At 38.2% G+C, this 20,296-nt stretch overlaps 1 protein-coding gene across 2 annotated transcripts; it reads left to right on the top strand.

Annotated features, from left to right (window-relative positions):
• Positions 1-316: 316 nt before the first annotated feature.
• On the top strand, positions 317-20,065 carry SLC7A2 (solute carrier family 7 member 2). 2 transcript variants are annotated; one of them, XM_041752460.1, is made up of 9 exons: positions 317-507; positions 1,668-1,801; positions 2,824-3,046; positions 4,943-5,082; positions 8,114-8,216; positions 10,001-10,206; positions 11,199-11,365; positions 12,312-12,420; positions 14,801-20,065. In XM_041752460.1, the coding sequence occupies exons 1-9, from the start codon at positions 425-427 to the stop codon at positions 14,995-14,997; spliced, it is 1,362 nt and encodes a 453-aa protein (XP_041608394.1). In that variant the 5' UTR covers positions 317-424; the 3' UTR covers positions 14,998-20,065. The 2 variants fall into 2 exon arrangements, with proteins under 2 accessions (XP_041608394.1, XP_041608395.1); XM_041752461.1 differs by lacking the exon at positions 4,943-5,082 and adding an exon at positions 5,335-5,471 and having other exon boundaries at positions 318-507.
• The last annotated feature ends 231 nt before the right edge of the window (positions 20,066-20,296 follow it).

The raw sequence follows: 20,296 nt of genomic DNA, 5'->3' as shown, positions 1-20,296 counted from the left end.
TCTGAGGTGGCTTTTTTAGAACAGTATTTCATTAAAATTTAGTCCTTTACCTCTACCTACCCATTGGTAATAAGAGCCAAAGTTACTAGATTTTTTGATTTCTTGGAGTGTAATATCTCTGGGCTATGAGCACCATCTCCCTTCTGCAATCCAGTTGGTTGTATTCAGATCTTGTTACGGTTAGGTGAGTCAAACTCGCAAGAGAAAGGGATAAATGCAAGTTAAATACATGGATGCTGGTAAAATAATATCCTAAAGACTGTAAATGCCTCAAAATGCTACAGCTTTTGCTAAAACTTAAGTAAAAAAAAAAAATTAAAAGCCCCTTTCTTTTTCCATAGGTCTTTTATCTTTTGGAGTAAAAGAATCGGCTTGGGTGAATAAAATCTTCACAGCTATTAATATCCTGGTCCTTCTCTTTGTTATGGTTGCTGGGTTTGTGAAAGGAAATGTGGCAAACTGGAAGATTAGTGAAGAGTTTCTCAAAAATATATCAGCGAGTGCCAGGTATAATATTTGGGTTCTTCCCTCTAACTGAATGGTTTTGGTTTTGGTTTTGGTTTGGTGTGGTTTGGTTTGGTTTGTTTTAATTGCCTGCTTTTGTCTTACATTTTCCTCTACAACAGAGGTTCTCAATTTTCTTTTGCTTTGGAGACATTTCTGAGGGTCTGGTCTATTCCAAGACTCTTCTTACAGTCTCGCCCCCCAAACATAAATGTGTAGGTGCACTCACTGTTGAGCAGCTATTTGAAGCCATGCAGTGGCCGGTTCTCAGCTTCAAGCTCTGCAGGAGAAGAGCTAAGTGAGATCCTAACTATTGAAAGGATGCCTCTTCCCCCCTCTTTCCACCTTTACAAAACAGTAGATCCTTTTGAGTCATGCATCCCTTAGTTCCTCCTTTGAAAGTACCATTTGGCTTTATTGCAGTCTTTTAGCCTCTTAGTAATTTTCAGGCCTTGAGTTTTGAAAAGTGTCATTGGTTACATAAGCAGAATTGCTCACGTATTTTGCTCTAAACCTGATAGTCTCAAAACTTAAATTAGTAATAATTACTTACAAAAGGTTTCATCTGAACATTTATGTTAATATTCTGATATGTAAATAAAATAAGGTTACAGAAATATCTCTTACATGAAGTATAACTACATGTTTTTCTTTACATATGTTGTTTTAAGCCATTCTTTTGAGGCAAAAAATTAGAGTCCCCTGGTTTTATGCCATTTTTAACATGGTATAAAATACTCAACTTCAATATTAATCAAGCCAAGAGAATTTGATTTCACCTTTTCAAATGTCTTACTAGTAAAATTTTTAAATGTGCAGTCTGCCCAACTGTCCATGAGAAGAGGAGGTTTTATGACTTTGTTTCAGAGCACGGCCCATATATGGTATCTCTGCTATCACAGTGTTGCCTGGCTCTGAGTTTTAGCCAGAGTGGATCTGGGCCTTGAGCTTATGCTATTGATCAGGCTCCAGTTAAGTGTTGGCAACCCAAGAGGGTGCCATTGTTGGGAACACCACTAAAACCCCTAGGACAGGGTGAGAAAAATCAGGATTTACTTTTAATTTTATATATGTGGGCTTCAAAGAGCTGGTGAACACAATAGCCTTCCAAGAAACAGTTTTCTATGAAAATGACTTTCCACTGTGCTTGTTCTCTTCCTTAGAGATCTGCCTTCTGAAAATGGAACAAGTATCTATGGGGCTGGTGGCTTTATGCCTTATGGCTTTGCAGGAACTTTGGCTGGGGCTGCTACCTGCTTTTATGCCTTTGTGGGATTTGACTGCATTGCAACAACTGGTAAGGGCAGAATCTTGATTCCACGTAGAAGGAAAGGTGTTCCTTATTCTACAGGAGTACCCATGGGTGGCAGCAGAGGGTTAAGGAAAGAGTGGGATTTGGGGTAATAAGGGTTGGTTCCAGACTCAGCTGTGACACGTACGGCATATGATAAGAAGAAATTTAGTGAAATGCTCTGAGCCTTGGTTTCCATTAGTTGGTAATGCCAAAGTTGGGAGGCCTCTCATGTTATGAAGGTTACTTAAGATTACAATACACATAAAAAATTCTTTGCAAGCTGTCAAATATTTTATAAATACTAGTCATGATCACTGTCCTTAACCTTCAATTTGAAAGTAACCTCTAGTACTATCTCAATGAGTACCAAATGATGATCATGCTCTTAAATTGTCTCTTCTTTAGTAGGACAAAACATATTGTGGTAATTCGTTTTTCTTTATCTTAATGCAACAAAATAATCATGCCAGAATTAGTCTAAGTGCTTCTTCTGGTTCATATTACTGTATGGCTTTGCAATTGGCCATTTTGGGGCACTTAAATGCCAAATCTTACTAGAAAGATTCAAAGTACTATTTTCGTGTTGAAACCAGAGTTTAATATAAATTGATGCACTGGCTAGAAAAAATTTATCTTCATATTTATGGAAGCCTTCCCATTTAAGGGCCCACAGAATGCCATGACAATCATTTAATTTCTGTGGGTAAATCATTTTCCAAATAGATTAAGACTACCATTCTATCACGAAATATTTAATAACACCAGTATATCATTTTCTTTCTTGAAACAGGAAACTGACCTGCACAATTTCTTGCTTTCTCTTCTTGCCTCTGGGAATTGGAATTTTGTGTAATAACATAGTATTCTATGCTATTACACAAAAGAAAAATTTCATGTAGAATACATGGAGCAACCTAAGAAAACAGAAGGAACAAAAGCAGAGTGAAATGACTGTGCATGAGAAGAACCCATGTATCTATTAATATTTCATTAAGCATGCAAATCTTTTGTTTATATCTCCCTAGGTGAAGAAGTCCGGAATCCTCAGAAAGCTATTCCTATTGGAATCGTGACTTCTTTGCTTGTTTGCTTTATGGCCTACTTTGGGGTCTCTGCAGCTTTAACACTTATGATGCCATATTACCTCCTGGATGAGAAAAGCCCACTTCCAGTAGCATTTGAATATGTTGGATGGGGTCCTGCCAAATACGTTGTTGCTGCTGGCTCCCTCTGTGCTTTGTCAACGAGGTACATCACCTTGCCTTTGACTCAGGGACTGTTGGCAATACTGCAAAGTAGTCAGTGTTCAAAGAATTGCTTTTATGAGTTTAAAAAATAATCTTGATAATAAGGAATATATTATGCAACTATGTCTTCCCTGAATAGTTTGATCAGAATTGCCATATAAAAATCTTAAGTGATAAAACCTTTTTCACCCATCAGTTAAAAGTCAGTTTTTCAAGATAATGATGGTCCCAAGCTTCAGGAGAAATGTAAATGGCTTTGATATACCTGTAAACATACACATATATGTATGTCATGCATATTCATATATGAATGCAGTATAAAACTGTAGGATGCTTATACTAGCATGTTTCTCTGCTGCCTGTGGTATTATAGTGCTACAGACAAGCAAGACCTTATGTGCAGACCCCACATTTTCTGCTGTCTTTTAAAATAATATCGTGTCTATATGACTGGGAGCTGTATGCTATGACATTGTCAGTATAATGTGCTTTTTATTGTGAAACACTGAGCTTTTTTCTCTTAGTACTCGTCAGAATGAATTTGGTCTAGAAATAGAAATTACTAGTCTGAAATCAGTGGTGGAAGTTCATATAATATATGTGGACAGCAAAGAGGAGTTGAATCTCAAGTACTCAGATTTGCAGCAGCTACTTGTTTTAGTACTTGAGAATTCATTTCTCAGGTTCCCTGAGCTACTCACATTTCAAATTAACACATGATCATAAGATATTTCATCCTAGTTCATATCATGGTATACTGTAGGACATTCTTACAAAGAGAAAATTCATCTATTTGCCTGATTACTATTTTCTTAAAGTGAAAATAAGTTTTTGAAAGTCCAAAATTGGAAAAAGAAATCTTTTTATAGAATTCATCAGCCTAGCTTTTATTCTGTCTGAAAATCTTGTTTATTTTCCATTCAAGATAATATTAAGCAGCAGTTAGAAATTTACCCCCCTTGGTTTCTCAGCCAAGTGCTAGTGTTGAGGTTTGTTCTGAATAATTTCAAGTACTTTCAAAAATCTGAACTATGAAGACATCATGCCATCATGGTCTTAAGAAGATAGATGGACAAAGATTTATCCATGGCCAAGTACAGCCGAGCTTTATCAAAAGATAAAGAAAATGAATTTTTAAAATAAGATATTTTACATATTTTCTCTTAAATGGTTATTTTTTTATAACTAAGTCATGTATGGAATGGTGCAGCCAGTAAACACACAAGAAATTCGAAGCATCTAAAGCATAGAGCGTTTTCTTAATCTTCACTGCTCCTGACTTACAATCGTGGCTACTTCTATGTACTAAATTTACAGTGAGTTTTTTTTTTCTGTTTTTTGGGTTTTTTTGCCCTTTTTCTCTTGATTATCTTATGCTGCTGGCTATTATTACTAATTTGATGAAACATCAGGTTAAATGAGGAAAAATAATGGTAAAGTAAATATAAGGAGTTCATAACCATTGAATAAAGGAAGGGACTATACTGTGGAATCAAATTACATAATCTCTTCTTTAATTTCATATCAGTTTAGGAATTTTAATTTCTGAGTTATTGCCACTAAAGATGCCTTAATGGTATAATCGGTTTTGTTTTTCCTAAATCTTAATTACCTAGTCTTAATTCAGTAATAATTGGGGGCATGCACAAATTACTTGCAATATTGTTCTCAGTCTGGAAAGTGTGCTGGGCAAATGTCTGCAGCAGAATAATAAGTAGCACAATGGTAAATATTGGCAAATATTTTTAAATGCCCAATCATAACACGTGTTGAAAATAACAAGACTTTGTAATCAAAGCTGTGATGCTGAGTTTTATATAAGTACTTAATTTCTGTTCTGAGATGTAATCTTGCATGAATGTGTTTGCCATACTGCATGTGTTTGCTTTTTATTCAGTCTTCTTGGATCCATTTTTCCAATGCCTCGTGTAATCTATGCTATGGCGGAGGATGGGTTGCTTTTCAAATGTCTAGCTCAAATCAATTCCAAAACGAAGACACCAATAATTGCTACTTTATCATCGGGTGCGGTGGCAGGTGAGAGAGAGTCGACTTTTATTAAGAAAAGGGGGATCTGTTTTTTTTTAACAAGGATTCTGAAGAGCAATGCAAAGTTAGGCAGTTTTCTGTGTTTATTTATATAAATAACTTTTTTGTGAATGTTTTCATATTTTCAAGTTTTGGGGGATAGGTTCTGCATTTTAGTGTGTCCCACCTTTACCTGTATATACCTGTCTAGAATAATACTTGCAATAACTCACATGTGGATTATGAATTTTTCTGTTCTAGTCTTCTTGGCTCTATGTTTCCTTTACCCCGAATTCTATTTGCCATGGCCCGGGATGGTTTACTGTTTAGATTTCTTGGCAGAGTGAGTAAGAGGCAGTCACCTGTTGCTGCCACGTTGACGGCAGGGGTCATTTCTGGTAAGCTTTACAAACATAGGATTCTTCAACATTGGCCTTGAACGTTTTATGCGCATGCATGGACTTATAAAGAGGGTCTGCTTGCTGTGCATGTAAGTTAAGAAAAAAACAATCACTGATAAATTGTGAGCATTGAGATCTGGAAATTGTGGTGGTGGTGGTCTGCTGAAATTTATTCTTAACTGACCCTTTGGGATTTTTTACTGTTTCATTATTTTAACCTTTTAGGTTTCTAACAAATGTGCAGAGAGTTGTAATGGTTCTTCACTGTATTTTTACTCATTTGTAATTAAGTATAAGAAATGAGAGAGTAATTGATACTTGGCTGTGGTAATCACTGCCTTTGGCGTGGGGTTATCTGCACTTCCCGGACCACCACAGTTCTCTAAGACCTACTAACAACTATTTCCTCTTACACCCTATTAGGAATCTGTTTTTACTTTCAACGGTTTTGATACTTAACTCATGTTAAAAAAAAAAAACAACCCAGATGCCTACCTTTGGGGATGTCATAACATCTTTGTAAAATGCTGTTGGCCAGATTCTTATTCCATGTAGAAGTCTTCAAAGAGATTCTGCAGACTGAGAGAGTAGCCTTAAAGGTCCTGTTACAGAAAGTGAGAGAGAGAGACTTCCTCAAGCTTTATAAAGCTATGTTGGTAGTGGAAATCCCAACCAAAACTGGTAACTTGGTTGAGACTCTGAATTTTGGGGATATTACAGAATGCTAATTCTTAATTGTGTAGGAAATGGTATTTTTTTCAGAGTCGGAAAGTAATGACCTAAACAACTTCACTTTGTAAATGTTTTCTTTTTTTTAAAGGTTTTACTTATTTATTCACGAGAGACACAGAGAGAGAGGCAGAGACATAGGCAGAGGAAGAAGCAGGCTCCCTGCGGGGAGCCTGATGTAGGACTTGATCCCAGGACCCTGGCATCACAATCTGAGCCAAAGGCACATGCTCAACCACTGAGCCACCCACGTGGCCCTGTACATATTTTCTAATACACCTGGCACTATAGTGGACATGAATTGGAAGGTCAAGTCCCCTATTATCTTACTGCTTAGATTTCTACCCCCATGAAATGAGAGTTGCACTAGATGATCTAAAGCCCATTTTATTATTAAACAGTGGATTATGCTATTAAAAAGAGTATAAATCTTGATAAAGGATCACACATTTTATTTATTCCATAAAAACATTTACTTTTTTTCCACTGAAATTTTGCTCGGCAATCCTCTATTTTGTATTCCCAGCTTTAAAAAAAATTATCCTTCTTTCTTTAGGAAGAATTTAATGTAGCAGCATAATATATTATATTATATTATATTGACATTAATAATTAAAAGAAGATAATTGTAGCAGAAGTTTTTTGTTGTTGTTTTTAAGCATTCTAAAGTACACTATTTTTGTTATTTCTACTCCTCAAAGCCTTACTTAGATTGTTTTTACCTTAGATCAGAGAGCTTGTCTGGATAATTCATCATTTTCTTCTGCCTTGGCTGTTTATTTTGCTACTTACGATTCCCACAAAACATATTGAAATTCTAATAATCTAATGTATAAGTACACTCGCAACAGAAGGTTTTCAAAGCAAGGCATGAGGTGTATTTAAAGAAACCATGTGATGTTGTAGAAGGAGCACGGGAAGTAGGGTACAAGTAGAATTTCCAAAGAACTCTACTGCTACCTCATAGTTGTAACCATGCAAAGTTAGCCTGCCTATAAAATGAGGATCATAATCTTGTCAGGTCAAGCCATGTGAAATGGCTGGGCTTGGGGTCAAACACAGTCATATTCTGGCCACTGCATTTGGTTGAACTTGTATAATAACCCCTGTCTCATAGAACTGTTGGATCAAAGAAAAATTGAGATCATAGAGATATAAAGCTTGCTAAGAGATATCTGGAACACCATGTGAATGGAATGTGGTGATTCTACTTAGGATGATAGGGGACAGCTATGTGGTCAAGTCAAGTTACCACGATTTGATGTTTCAATGGAGAAACAGTTGCTAAGTGCAAGTTTCCCTGTTCAACTGGAGAGTATATTTTGCCTCACAACATTACTGAGACTTGAGTGTAAGACATAGATTCATCTCTCATATCTAGTCAGTCTGCTCAGACTGGGGGTTTTAACCAGCAAGCGGAATTTCGCCTACATCAGAAACATAATTTAGTTGGAAATTATTTTGTATATGGCACAACTCAAAATGCGGATGGAAGTTGAATGATTATGTAACATTTCTAATGAAAGCTCTTCTGTTTGAATTTTTTAATGGTTGTCTTAAAAGGAGTTAGCCAGTGTTTCTGAGCAATGTTTTTCTTTTGAAACATCAAAGGAGAGTATACTGTCAAATAATATTTTCACTCTTTGTCAGGCCAATATTTTTTAAGTAATCAAAGTAGAATGTGTTTTATACTTGATAGATGGTTGAGAGTTTTTGAAGTTTTACTAGCAGTTTATATGACCCAAGGATCATCTTTCTAACTGTGAGAAATAAATGTCCTATAGTTTTGTTTGACATATCATTGGTCCAGGAACCATAAAATGCCTGTTGTCCCTGACTGGAAAGTTGTCAGCTGTATGGAGTTTTATCATAGGCCATGTTTCTTTATCATTCTGTTCTTTTCCCAATAGCTGTCATGGCATTCCTCTTTGACCTGAAGGCACTCGTGGACATGATGTCCATTGGCACTCTTCTGGCCTATTCTCTGGTTGCTGCGTGTGTTCTCATCCTCAGGTGAGTGTCCTCGTTGTTCTCAAGGGTGTGTGTCATGTCGGGCCCAGGGAAAAAAGAAAATCCTTGCTTTCAAGAAGCTAGCAGTCTCACATTAGTAAGAGGCCATGGACAGAAAAACATCAGTATAAAGTATAATAAATGTACTTAGTCCTTAGCAAAGAATTAAATTCAATTGATAATTAGTAATAAGGTGGCTTAATCTATATGAATGGTTAAAAAAAGGGGGTGGAGACACCTGGGTGGCTCAGCAGTTAAGCGTCTTTCTTCAGCTCAAGGCATGATCCTGGAGTCCCAAGATCGAGTCCCACATTGGGCTCTCTGCATGGAGCCTGCTTCTGCCTATGTCTCTGCCTCTCTCTCTCTCTCTCTCTCTCTCTGTCTCTGATGAATAAATAAATAAATCTTAAAAAATTCTATATGAACGGCAAGTTCTTATAGTGTATAAAAACACTTAAAAATATTATAGTTTTTGTCCCAATATTTCAACTGCTGAGATTTTATAATAAAGATTTTATTCAGTGAGGCACACACACACACACACACACACACACACATATATATATATATATATAAAGGCTGTTTATGAAAGGTAATTTACAATAGTGAAAAAATTGAGCTAACCTGAATATCACTAGCAGAATAGTTAAATAAGGGTACATTTATTCAGTAGATTCTTTTTCTTAATTGTACTTAATTATATGGAGAAATGTATCCAATTCAGCAAAGCTGCATGTAGCATCTGAATTTATTTAAATTGTAACATAAATTTATGTGAAGAAGTCATTTTGCATATATATATATAATATATATATATATATATATACACACACACACACACACACACACACACACATATATACACTTATGCCTGGCTGAAATTATACCAAAATGCTGGCAGTGATTAACACTGGGTTGTAGTATTGTGGGTGGTTTTGATTTTCTTCTGTTATATTTTGTGTATTTTTTTCTCAGTGAGCATATTTCTTCTTTAGACTAAGGACAAATGTTACTTTTCAATTTAAGTAAAGACTGCTCAGGATGCCTGGGTGGCTCAGTGGTTGAGCATCCGCCTTCAGCTCAGGTTGTGAGGATTATCCCTCAATGGGCTCCCCGCCGGGAGCCTGCTTCTCCCTCTGCCTGTGTCTCTGCCTCTCTCTGTGTGTCTCTCATGAATAAATAAAATCTTAAAAAAAAAAGCTGCTCAGAGGGAAAGAGACCACATTGAGGGGACTGGGGCAGATCCTAGGGGATGAAGCAGGGAAATCCCGGCACAGGTTGGAGAAGAGGATAGATTGATGAGGGGACATGGCATGCGTGAGGTTGGGAGGTGGCGGAGTGGAAGATGCAGTTAGTCTGGGTTAAACTGGAGGACAGAAAGGAAGGCTGAGGGACATGAGGCCAGAGTTAGATAGCCAGGGGCAGCTAGCTGAATGCCAGCCTGAAGCCTGAGTGTCATCCTGTAGCTGATGCATAACCAGAGTTTCTGTGCCATTTTCTGACAGATATATTTTGGGGATAATCCTCCTGTAGCCACAGTTGCCTCAAGTGAAAATGTAACTCTCTTCTGCAATCTAATATGTAACTCTGTAACTAAATGACTGTAGAGGAAACTGATGGTTGCTGTAGAGGGAGTTCTGGGGCTGGAGTCATAGAGTCATGAGAAGTGTCGATTTACTGCACAAGAGGGGACCCGGCAGGTGTCTCACTTAGAGTTTTCAGCGTTTGCTTGATTTGGGCCAAGTGTCTGTTTGAGAATAAAGACACAGACATCTGTTTGGGGATAGGTACCAGCCTGGCTTATCTTACGAGCAGCCCAAGTGCTGTCCTGAAAAAGAAGCTCTGGGATCATGTGCCAGTGCCACCTCGAAGAGCGAGTCCCAGGTCACCATGCTGGAAGGACAGGGCTTCAGCCTGCGGATCCTCTTCAGTCCCTCAGCTCTGCCTACACAGCAGTCATCTTCTCTTGTGAGCTTTCTGGTAGGATTTCTTGGTAAGTCCTTTGCGCTTTGTCCATTAGAGAAGGCCCGAGGTGTGCATAGGTGGAGCAGGTGTGATGTGAAAGAAGGCAAACGGTCTTATCTTGCCTTAAAATATATTTGCCACTATCATGAGCCCCCAAATCTCTACCTAACAGGTCACTAATAGCTGAGATCCTATATTAGCAGGATAAATTGGTCATGTATTGAAGAAGAGGGAAGAAATCCCTGAGGTGTGAGTGGCAGCTCTACAAAACCGGTGCCTTTCAGTGTCTGGTAGGGTGCTCCCCCTGTGTGCAAGCATCCGGCCGAGAACACCTGCCAGTAATGAAACTGGGAGGCAATACAGAACATCTTGTTTGCTCACCTACAGTTACACAATCAGTCATATTTTTAGCAACATTTACTGAGTACCCTCAACGTGCCAAGAACTCTGCTGGGCCCTTGGGATAGCAAGAAAGATGGTCCTTGCTCTCCTTGGGCTTTGAGAAACAGGATTATTGGTGGCAAGCTAAGGGAAGTACAGGCTTCTCAGAGGAGGGACCCCCGAATGCAGGTGTGATGGTCAGAAATGGGGCAGGGGTGATGTCACCTTCTGAAAGAGGGAAAAAGACACAGATCATTTAATACTTGTTTGCATCAGCCAACAGCAGAAAATGGACAGACTTGCCATTTCCCATTTGAAAAAAAGAAAATCTCTACCCCTGATAGTATGACATCAATCCATGTGATATAGTCTGAGGATGTAGCAAAGGTGGACCCAGATGACACTTGGGCTTGGTAGTGCCAAGAGGGGAGGAGGAGATAGTTGTGAGTAAGCAAGCGATGGTTCTTACATCTGTGGAATCAGCCATTTCTTCCTGTAATGAAAATGAAGAATCTTAGTATTTGGCAAAGAAGCTGTGGAAAGAACTTGATATCTTCTCAACATAGGCTGTTTGAACCAGGGGGAATCTGAGTGAAATGTGTCTGCTGATTTTGTGCTATACACATATCACCTTTGCAGCATTTCTTGTGTTGGGCCTGAGTATCCTGACTACTTACGGAGTCCAAGCTATTGCCCGGCTGGAAGCATGGAGCCTTGCTCTTCTTGTCCTGTTTCTTGTTCTCTGCATTGCTGTTGTGCTCACCATCTGGAGGCAGCCCCAGAATCAGCAAAAAGTAGCCTTCATGGTATGTATCACAAACATTAGAAATCTTCAATATTGTCTTGTGTGTTAGTTTTTAAGCTGTTTAAAAAAAAAGAAGAACAAAAAAAGACACTTCTGGTGAAGTTAACCAGTACAGAACCAGAGTGTCACAGTTCTTTGAGATGTCCTTATTGTCACAAGAATTCTCTATACAGGGCTTTTCAAAAATTTGAATATGCTCCCATCATGTTATTATACATAATAGTAAACAAATGTCTTGTCAGGTAACCTATAATATCAAAGAATAAGTAGAATTTTCTTTTAGGGGATCCCTGGGTGGCTCAGAGGTTTGGCACCTGCCTTCGGCCCAGGACATGATCCTAGGGTCCTGGGATCGAGTCCTGCCTCAGGCTCCCTGCATGGAGCCTGCTTCTCCTCTGTCTGTGTCTCTGCCTCTCTCTCTCTCTCTCTGTCTCTCATGAATAAATAAATAAAATCTTTAAAAAAAAGAATATTTTCCTTTAGAAATTCAGTACTCTCTCAGGAAGATTATTCTCACCCAAAGCCCTTCTGCTATAATTATCCTGTCAGATTTGAACTAAGAGAGCTTCCTGGAAGGATCCTCTGCAGATGGCATGTGTATCCAGACTTCCAGGGGCATGCCTGTTGACATCTGAATTAAACCAGTAAACCCTAAACTAAACCAAACCGTGATTCCAATTGCATGCTGGTGATGATGCCGATGTCAGCAGGCTGAAGGAATCCCTTGTTGGCTTCCGGCCACACTTACCTCATATAAAATATGACACGCCCTTTAGTATATACTCTACAAGAAAGATTTTTCTTCAGGTTGTCCTTTTTGTAAGACTATAAGCTTCCTGATACTGTGTGAAAGTATATATGTCAAATTAGTTGTTACCATGTTGAAAGAGTTGGGGAATGTGCTTTGCAAATGTGAGTCTATTTAAGAAGATATTTTCCCCCCTTAGGTTCCATTCCTGCCATTTTTGCCAGCCTTCAGCATCCTGGTGAACATCTACTTGATGGTCCAGTTGAGCGCAGACACTTGGATCAGGTTTAGCATTTGGATGGCACTCGGTAGGTCCTTTAATGTTTTAGCTCTCTGAACCATGGTTCTGTCTTTCCAGTTTCATGCTCTATGATTAGAGATATATCCCCTCCCCCTTCTTAGAAATAAAGGTTTCCTGTCGGTTTCTTCATTTCCCAAATTTCAGATCACCTGAGTGCTTACTTCTCTGGGTGTTCTTAGATACATTTTTTTCTTTTTATTGAATTCTCCCAGTAGCCCTGTAGATTTATTTTCTCCAACTTAATAGGTGAGAAAAAGCCCCCAAAGCTAAGGGATCAAAGTTGTGTATGGCAATGCAAGGCTCTGATTCCAAACCCAGTTCTTTCCAGGGTACCAGTAGATTTCTGAAGACATTTGGATTGAGCTAATAGCATGAAATTTCTTTTGTTATCTAAATTCTTTATTATTTGAACCTTGGGATTTAGTATTAAACAACAGGAGTGAGTTTATTTATATCTTTACTACATTTTTATTATGATTCCTTTCCTATGTGAAAATTGAGTTATAAAATGAGTTTACATTTGTTCTAACTAGAGCACTGAGCACATGTGTTAAAAATGTGAACAGAAATGTGTGTAAGGTAAAGCAGTGAGAAGCAAGAGCTAAATCTGCATTGATTTGGGTCTCCTGAGGAGTTGAAGAGTATGCTTTTTGACCGTCCCCTCATTGGCTCAGCAGGAATGAGCCTGATTCACTCCTGTATATGTAATTGTTTGCTTTTGCTGGAAATTAATTCAATTTCAGTTTTAAGCCACTGATCCACTTGAGTTGATGGGAGATTTAACTTGTCAGTTTTGCTCATCTCCCCATAACCACATCAGAGTTCTGCCCATATGTGGGAGACCTTACCTTGTACAAGGGAATTGGGGAGCTGGTGCCTTGGTCACAGGTGCTCATTCCACATAGGTTACCCTAGTTTGTTTTTTCTGTCACTGTGACCACTTCTGGTAGGTGGCTCTGTTGCTTCAGGGCCAGGATCCTAACAGGAGTCACTTGCCAGTCAGCCACACCCTCAGGGATGGATGTAACCATACAGCCATTCCTTTGGAGTCCTGCCCATATGATCCCAGGGAGGCAAGCCCAAAAACCGCAGGGCACAGGACTGTCGAACTCACTCCCCTCCTCTGAGCCCAGAAGATTCTCTTTTGAATGTGGCAGAGAACTTCAGCATGTTTCCTGCCTTTCTGTGAACCCCTGCTTCTTTCCCAAACATAGCCCACCATGGTTTAATGTACTTGATCTTGGTTAAGAGCATGAACTAGGGAGCCAGACTCTCTCTGTTTGAATCCGCCTCTGCCATTTATTCACTTTGCGGCCCAGGCCAAGTTACCTCCCTGTTTTTGTGCCTGTTTCTTTGTAAAATAGTGATGGTAGTACCTTTATTTGAGGGCAGAGAGGGCTGGGTCTTTTTTTTTTTTTTTTAATTTAAATTCAGTTCCCAACATATAACACCCAGTGCTCATCCCATCAAGTGCCCTCCTTAGTGCCCATCACTCAGTTACCCATCCCCCCACCTCCCTCCTCTTCCACAACCCTTTGCTTGTTTTCCAGAGTTAGAAGTCTCTCACAGTTTGTCTCCCTGTCTAATTTTTCCCTACTCAGTTACCTTCTTAGGGCTGGGTCTTTAAACCTTTGAGGACAGGAAAGGCAGTAGAATTATCCCTAATAACTACACTTCCTGTTATTTCAGATGGGAAAATCATAGTGCATTTCACATCAACCAAAAACTCTCAACCAATTTTTAAACGTAAAACTAAAACAGAGCAAAATGCCTACATGTAAGTAGTAAACTACCTGGTAGGGATATGTAAAACCTTTCCTTCTAAATCCCAATCAGCATGGCCGGTAATAACCAGTTGCTCTGTACATCATTATCTAGCCTCTCCTGGTAATGGTGATGCATAAAGCATACCCATGTCCCGTTCATTTACACAGAGTATATTTTCCAAAGTATATGACTGTGATTCTGACAACCCACCACTTGTGTTTGGGGTGTAATTTGAGATTTTAATCCCCATATCCTTTTGTTTACAGTGTAGTGTTGAGTTTTGAGAAAATAAGTACAATTTTTTTCAACATAAAGTTGAAAGTCTGAAAAACATTTCACTGAGAGAAACATAAATTCCATAAAGATTGGGTGTTAAAAATGCAGAAGCACATTAAGCCGGGAAACTGTCCACCAGGAACCTTCTGTGGATGTATCCTGTGCTTGCATTCTGTTCTGAAATAGCCCCGAAAGAGAAGGCAAAAAACAAAAACAAAAAACCATTCAGTTCTATATTAAAGTTTCCATATTCAAACAGTCATTTTCTGACATACTTAAAACATTGAGGTTTGTTTTCTTCTTTGTATTTTTTCTTTTTTGTTTTATTTTTTTCCCCCTAAAAGGTTTCCTGATCTACTTCGCCTACGGCATTAGACACAGCCTGGAGGGTAATCCGCGAGAGGAAGACGATGATGAAGAGACTTTCCCAGACAACATCAATGCAGCAACAGAAGAAAAATCTGCCATTCAAGCAAACGACCAGCACCAAAGAAACCTCAGTTTACCTTTCATATTCCACGAAAAGACGAGCGAATGCTAACACTTGTAGGAGCTGAGCTGGTCCACAGTCTTAACATACATATCCTACATGGAGTAAACCATGACAGAGTGTCATCATCATGCTAGGTTGCCGTGGCTTTGCTGCAGACATAGTTCACCCTAACTTATACTTACTCACCTGGACAGCACCTCCTCAGATGGCGAATTGCATATCTGGGGGAAGCTCCTAAGCTCTCTTCTCAGCGATGAATATCCCCCAAATAGTAGGAGCATGTGTGTACGTATGTATGTATACGTTGCAGTATATGAATGTGAGAAGTTGTTTGTGTCTTGCTGTTACTGCATTAGAGTTGTCTGGTGTTGTCATTAATTGGTGGCTTGTGCTGCACGTGCTGAAATGGAAGCAATCACTGAGTAGAAAAGTGTTTTGTATGTGCCTGGTGCATTTGGGGAAACAACCATTGCTTTTCCTTAGTAGGCGTCATTCATGTCAATTAGAATGCACTAAAAACGCAATTACCCATCCCGGTGTCTGTCATTGGTCAGGAGGAAGAGGAGGGATAAGAAATGAGCCTTTTCTATAACTTGTAAATGCCAGCAGTGGGTTTAAGACAGATTTTTCTTCTACAGACTATGGCAGTTGGCGAGAACTCCAGCCAACAGGAGTGTTTGCATCTGCCTTGCTGCAGCGGGCAGGGGCGGCGCTCTGGGTCACCCAGCTCTGTGGCTGTCGTTTATGGGGAGAAGTGGCCTCTGACTGCTGTGAATGATATAGTCCCCTCAGTCCAGACAGGGGCTGCAGAGCAGTATGTGTGATCTACTTGGGACCCTTTCTTCTAGAAAGTGAAGGTGGTCTCGTGGCCGGAAAGCTTGTATAAGTGGCAGCGATGAGGATATATTTGAAAATCAGAGTCAGGCAAATGCTTGGATAAGTAGACACCAAGCATCCTTGTCTTTAAAGTCACTTAAAATAAGGCGATAGAACCTTCCAGATCACACAATTGATAGAACGATTTACACTTTTCTCCTTTACTTAATAACTAATCACAGTTCAGTTTTTGTTTTTTTTTAAAGCTCATCGGGTACAGAATTCACTCCTTTGTTTCTGTTATTTTGTCTTGTCCTAGATATGAGGGGCTATGCTCGCAAATTATGTCTTTACCACATGCCAAAGAGAAAGAAATGAAGGGAAACCAGAAAATTTCCCTATTCTGAGTTTAAAGTGCCTATTCAGATATTAAATTGCATTTGCCCCAATTTGAGGGGCTTGGATTTCAATTTGCCTTTGACATTTCTTTTGGAAACCTTTCAAGGATATTGTCCTCCCCCCATCCCATGAATTGTGTAGCACTTTTTATCTCATTTATTTTTAATGGATCACACTAAATCTGTCAATACCCCAATCCTCATATTTGGAGAATAAGATACCTGGGTTAAATACAAGACTATTTAAAACCTTAAGCTAAAAAAAAAAAAAAAATTAACCTAGTTGAATTAAAGCTATATAAACACAGTAAGCTTTATAGGAGTAAATGATTTGTTTTTATATGTAAGAATTAGAGATAATTACTACATTTTACTTCATAGGGTTCTCTAATAGTGAACTCTTTACCTGCAGTGTGCTTTGCTTCTCATGAATTATCTTACAAATAATTAAATGGTTTACTAGGTGAGGCTAGGGGCGAAACACTCACATATATATGGGTCACATTCCCAGGATGAATGTTATCAGGCACACCAGTTGACCAGCATAATCCAAAAGCAAGGAAAACATTTGTTTTCTGACAGCTCTTCCAAGAGATTAGTTATTTTAATGATGCCATTAAAAAGCAAGTTGTGATTATTTTGTCTAACCAAGAGTTTATTATAATTAAATATCAAATAAATAGAAAGCCTGGGTTTTGGCTGCTAATCTTGGAGCTTCCCTGACCTAGAGCTACAGTACTGACATTCCACAATTTCCAGGGTGCACATGGTAAAATCTGAAGCCCACAATTCTCTTTCAAGCATGTTTCACTGAGGGGAAGAGTTGGATACGCAAGGAGTAAAATATTTTTGTAAGGACTGTAGGCAAGATCATAAATCCTTGTTATAGTATTACACTGAGAACTCCCTTTAATTCTCTAATCGATCTAGACTAGGCCCTTAACACGGGGAACATAAGGAATTTCATATAAAAATATGTAAGCCTTTTACCATAATAAAATCAAGAAATTTATTTAGGATGTGATAGGCAGCTAAAACTATTATGCCCACTCTGTTCAATTAGGAGCAAAATTTAGTTAAAATTTATTTTCCACATTAAAACATTTTGCAAACACAAATATCTATGAAAAGATGCTTTGTCGGTCGGTGACTGCTTTTTTTCTGTGAAGACTCAAATATGTGCTCATATCTCTGTATGAGTATATGTATATATATGTATATGTGTATTTCAAAAAGTGTATACATCAGTTGGGTTTATGATGGGCTTTGGAAACGATACCCTTGTATGGATAAAAAACCCAATTGATGTGGAGAAAAAATAAAGTTTTATATTGATAGGTATGCTTATACAAAATTGTTAGGTTTTAAACTATTTTGCAATATACAGCAATTTTATATGTATATTTTCTATAGATTCTTTAAGAAAGATATTTATAATGTATCTAATATGGAATCACTAAACTCTCGTACATTATAACAGGTGCTTTGTAATCTGACATGAAGTAGGGGTGGGAGGTGTTAGGGTTTTTCTGTTTATTGTTTTCCTGGTATATCTCTATCTTGCTCTGTGTTTATTAGTAAAAGCCAGTACTATCAGCTCTTTTACCACCTCCCTGTGCCTGTAGCTGAATTCATAACCTTTTGAACAAAATACTGCTTTTACTTTTTTAGGATTACCAAAATGTTTTGTACAGATTTGACTAGGAATCAATCACACTTATATAAACTCCTCTCCAGACATGAAAAAAATGTATACCATACATTCTCTTAATTGTGGTTGAGTAAAAACAGTTTAAGTTACTTTTCCTTCTTACACTAGGAAATATGCTTTCTTAATATTTTCAATGAGAAACTTCTCATAATAGCACCTTCATTTTATACTTTACAAGAAAGGGAAAAGACGATTCGTGAATAACCACATAAAGGCCATGCCTACCCCCATTTAAAAAGGTAGCCATACAAATTCAAGTTCAAAACCTATTTATGAGAAAACTCACAACTTTTGATAAATACTGAAATACACATTATTGCTGACTCACATTTTCCCCCAGAGATAAACATCAAGAAAACTTTGTAAAACCAAAAACATCATTTGGGATATATACACTGAAGAAAAAGTAACATTGATTGATATATTTAAAACTCTTCTATTACCAACCATAGTCAATAGAAAATAGCTCTTACAGGATTATTTTCCTTTAAAATACAAAAGTCTCTCTTAATTTTCTGAATAAAAGGGGTTTTTTTTACTTTCTTTTTAATTTAAAAAATTAGCCAAAATATTTGCTAAGTCCTGGGTATTTGCAGATAGTCGTTAAACCTATTTTGAATCAGACTCTATATATAACGAGTTACTTTCTAAACTAATTTGAATGCTTAGCAAGGAGAATAAGGAAAATTATTGTCCTCCAGTACTGATAACGCTGGGGGAGCAGATCAGTCTTCTCTCTTCATAAATCAGGGCATATTCTGAGATTACAAACCACATGATAACGTTGTGCCAAGATTCCAACTCTCCCTCATGTTGTTGCTCATGATGCTCTCTGCCTGATTTCTCCATCAAGCAATGTTAGTTAACACCCAAACTACCATTTCCACAGAATTTTAAAGGAAGGATCAGGTTTAGAGTGAACATCATGGAGTATTAAAATTCACATGATAAGCGTGAATTTGGGGGAGAGGGGATTAACTTTTTTTCTCTCTTTTTTTTTTTTTTTTTTTTTTGCTAGTGCCTTCTCTGTACATTTTCTACTTACATTCTCTGACATGTCCTAAAATATCAAGGGAAAAAGTACCAAAGTTCAGGTAGTAAATAATGCCAGCACAGATCATTTTTTAGCCATGTAGATTTGGAAATGAGATTGCTTGACTTTGTTGTTTAGCTGAGATTTTTTTCTCTTTGTGTAATTATATTTAAACATTTTAAATGGATTTCTGGTTTCTAGATTTTGAGAGGCCTGCTCTGTTTTTGTGGTTGTTGGTTTTTGTAACATTCATTATTGTTTATATGTACACAGTTTAGTCTTATTGATCTCAAATGCATTTTCTTATGGCTCAACCCAGTTGGCAACCCTATGGGCTGTGAGTAATATACTGAGCTTTTCTACACCATGGCTGAAGCTGCTGCCATAATCTCTGGCCTTAAAGAACCTTCTGTGACTACTGGCGTCCCATGAGGATCATGACCAAGAGCCTGGGCTGGTTCTAGGAACAGACAGCCTCCAAAGTGTAAGCATCTAAAGCTACCTACCCTTGTTGAGTGGGGTCTTGGGATGATAGGGTGGTATATAAAGTGAAAGACTTCACATGAAAGTTAGGAATTTGCGGTCCTTAATTTCAGTTTTGAATATCCTATGGGACGCATAAAGGGTAAATGATAAGGAACCTCCATGACTCATGGGAAGGATGGTTGCTTCCTGGAACTGGTACTATAGGGTCTGGCCCACTGCAGTCCCTGTCTGGGCGCTTACAGCCTTGTGGTGGAAAGTGCACAGTCCCAGGCTCAGCTGGTAAAGAGCTTGTATTGCCAACAGGGTTAGTTTCTCTGGCCCCAGCCTGGTTAATGGGCTCATCTTTGGTGCCCACCAAGGCAGCCACATTGTTCTGTTGTTCTATTGTGTTCTTTGTACTTAACAGAAACTGTTGATAGGGCCCAAAACCCTACAGAAATTCTATGTCTGTAAAAAACCAACAGATGGAATGGACTTGTCTGAATGTAAAGATTTTCTGTTTGATAGATAATTTCAAATTTCAATATTTTAAATGATAATCAGAGTTCCTTTTACTCACAAAATTGGATTATTTTTTAGAATTAAATAAAAATTATTTCTGCTTTACCACTGTAAAGCATGCTTTCTAATGTGACCATGTACTTTTGAAATAAATTGTAATACAACTTGTAATAATAGAATATGCATATGTATCACACATACCCAGAGCATACCTTTCACATTTATCTTTTGAGAACCTTTAAAGCTCAGAAATATGGTACAATCTAAACTGAAATGATTATAACATCAAGAATATTCACCTGGCAGCCTAGGGGCTACATGGGGACTCCCAAGTCCTATTAGATAAAAGACGTGTTTTCACATACCCTCAATCTGCTTGGCACATTCTAAAAAATACCACTT

Source organism: Vulpes lagopus, chromosome 4, assembly GCF_018345385.1.
Source record: "Vulpes lagopus strain Blue_001 chromosome 4, ASM1834538v1, whole genome shotgun sequence".
NCBI lineage: Eukaryota > Metazoa > Chordata > Mammalia > Carnivora > Canidae > Vulpes > Vulpes lagopus.
The sequence above is the reverse complement of the archived record's forward strand: the minus strand, read 5'-3'. Positions and strand labels throughout refer to the sequence as shown.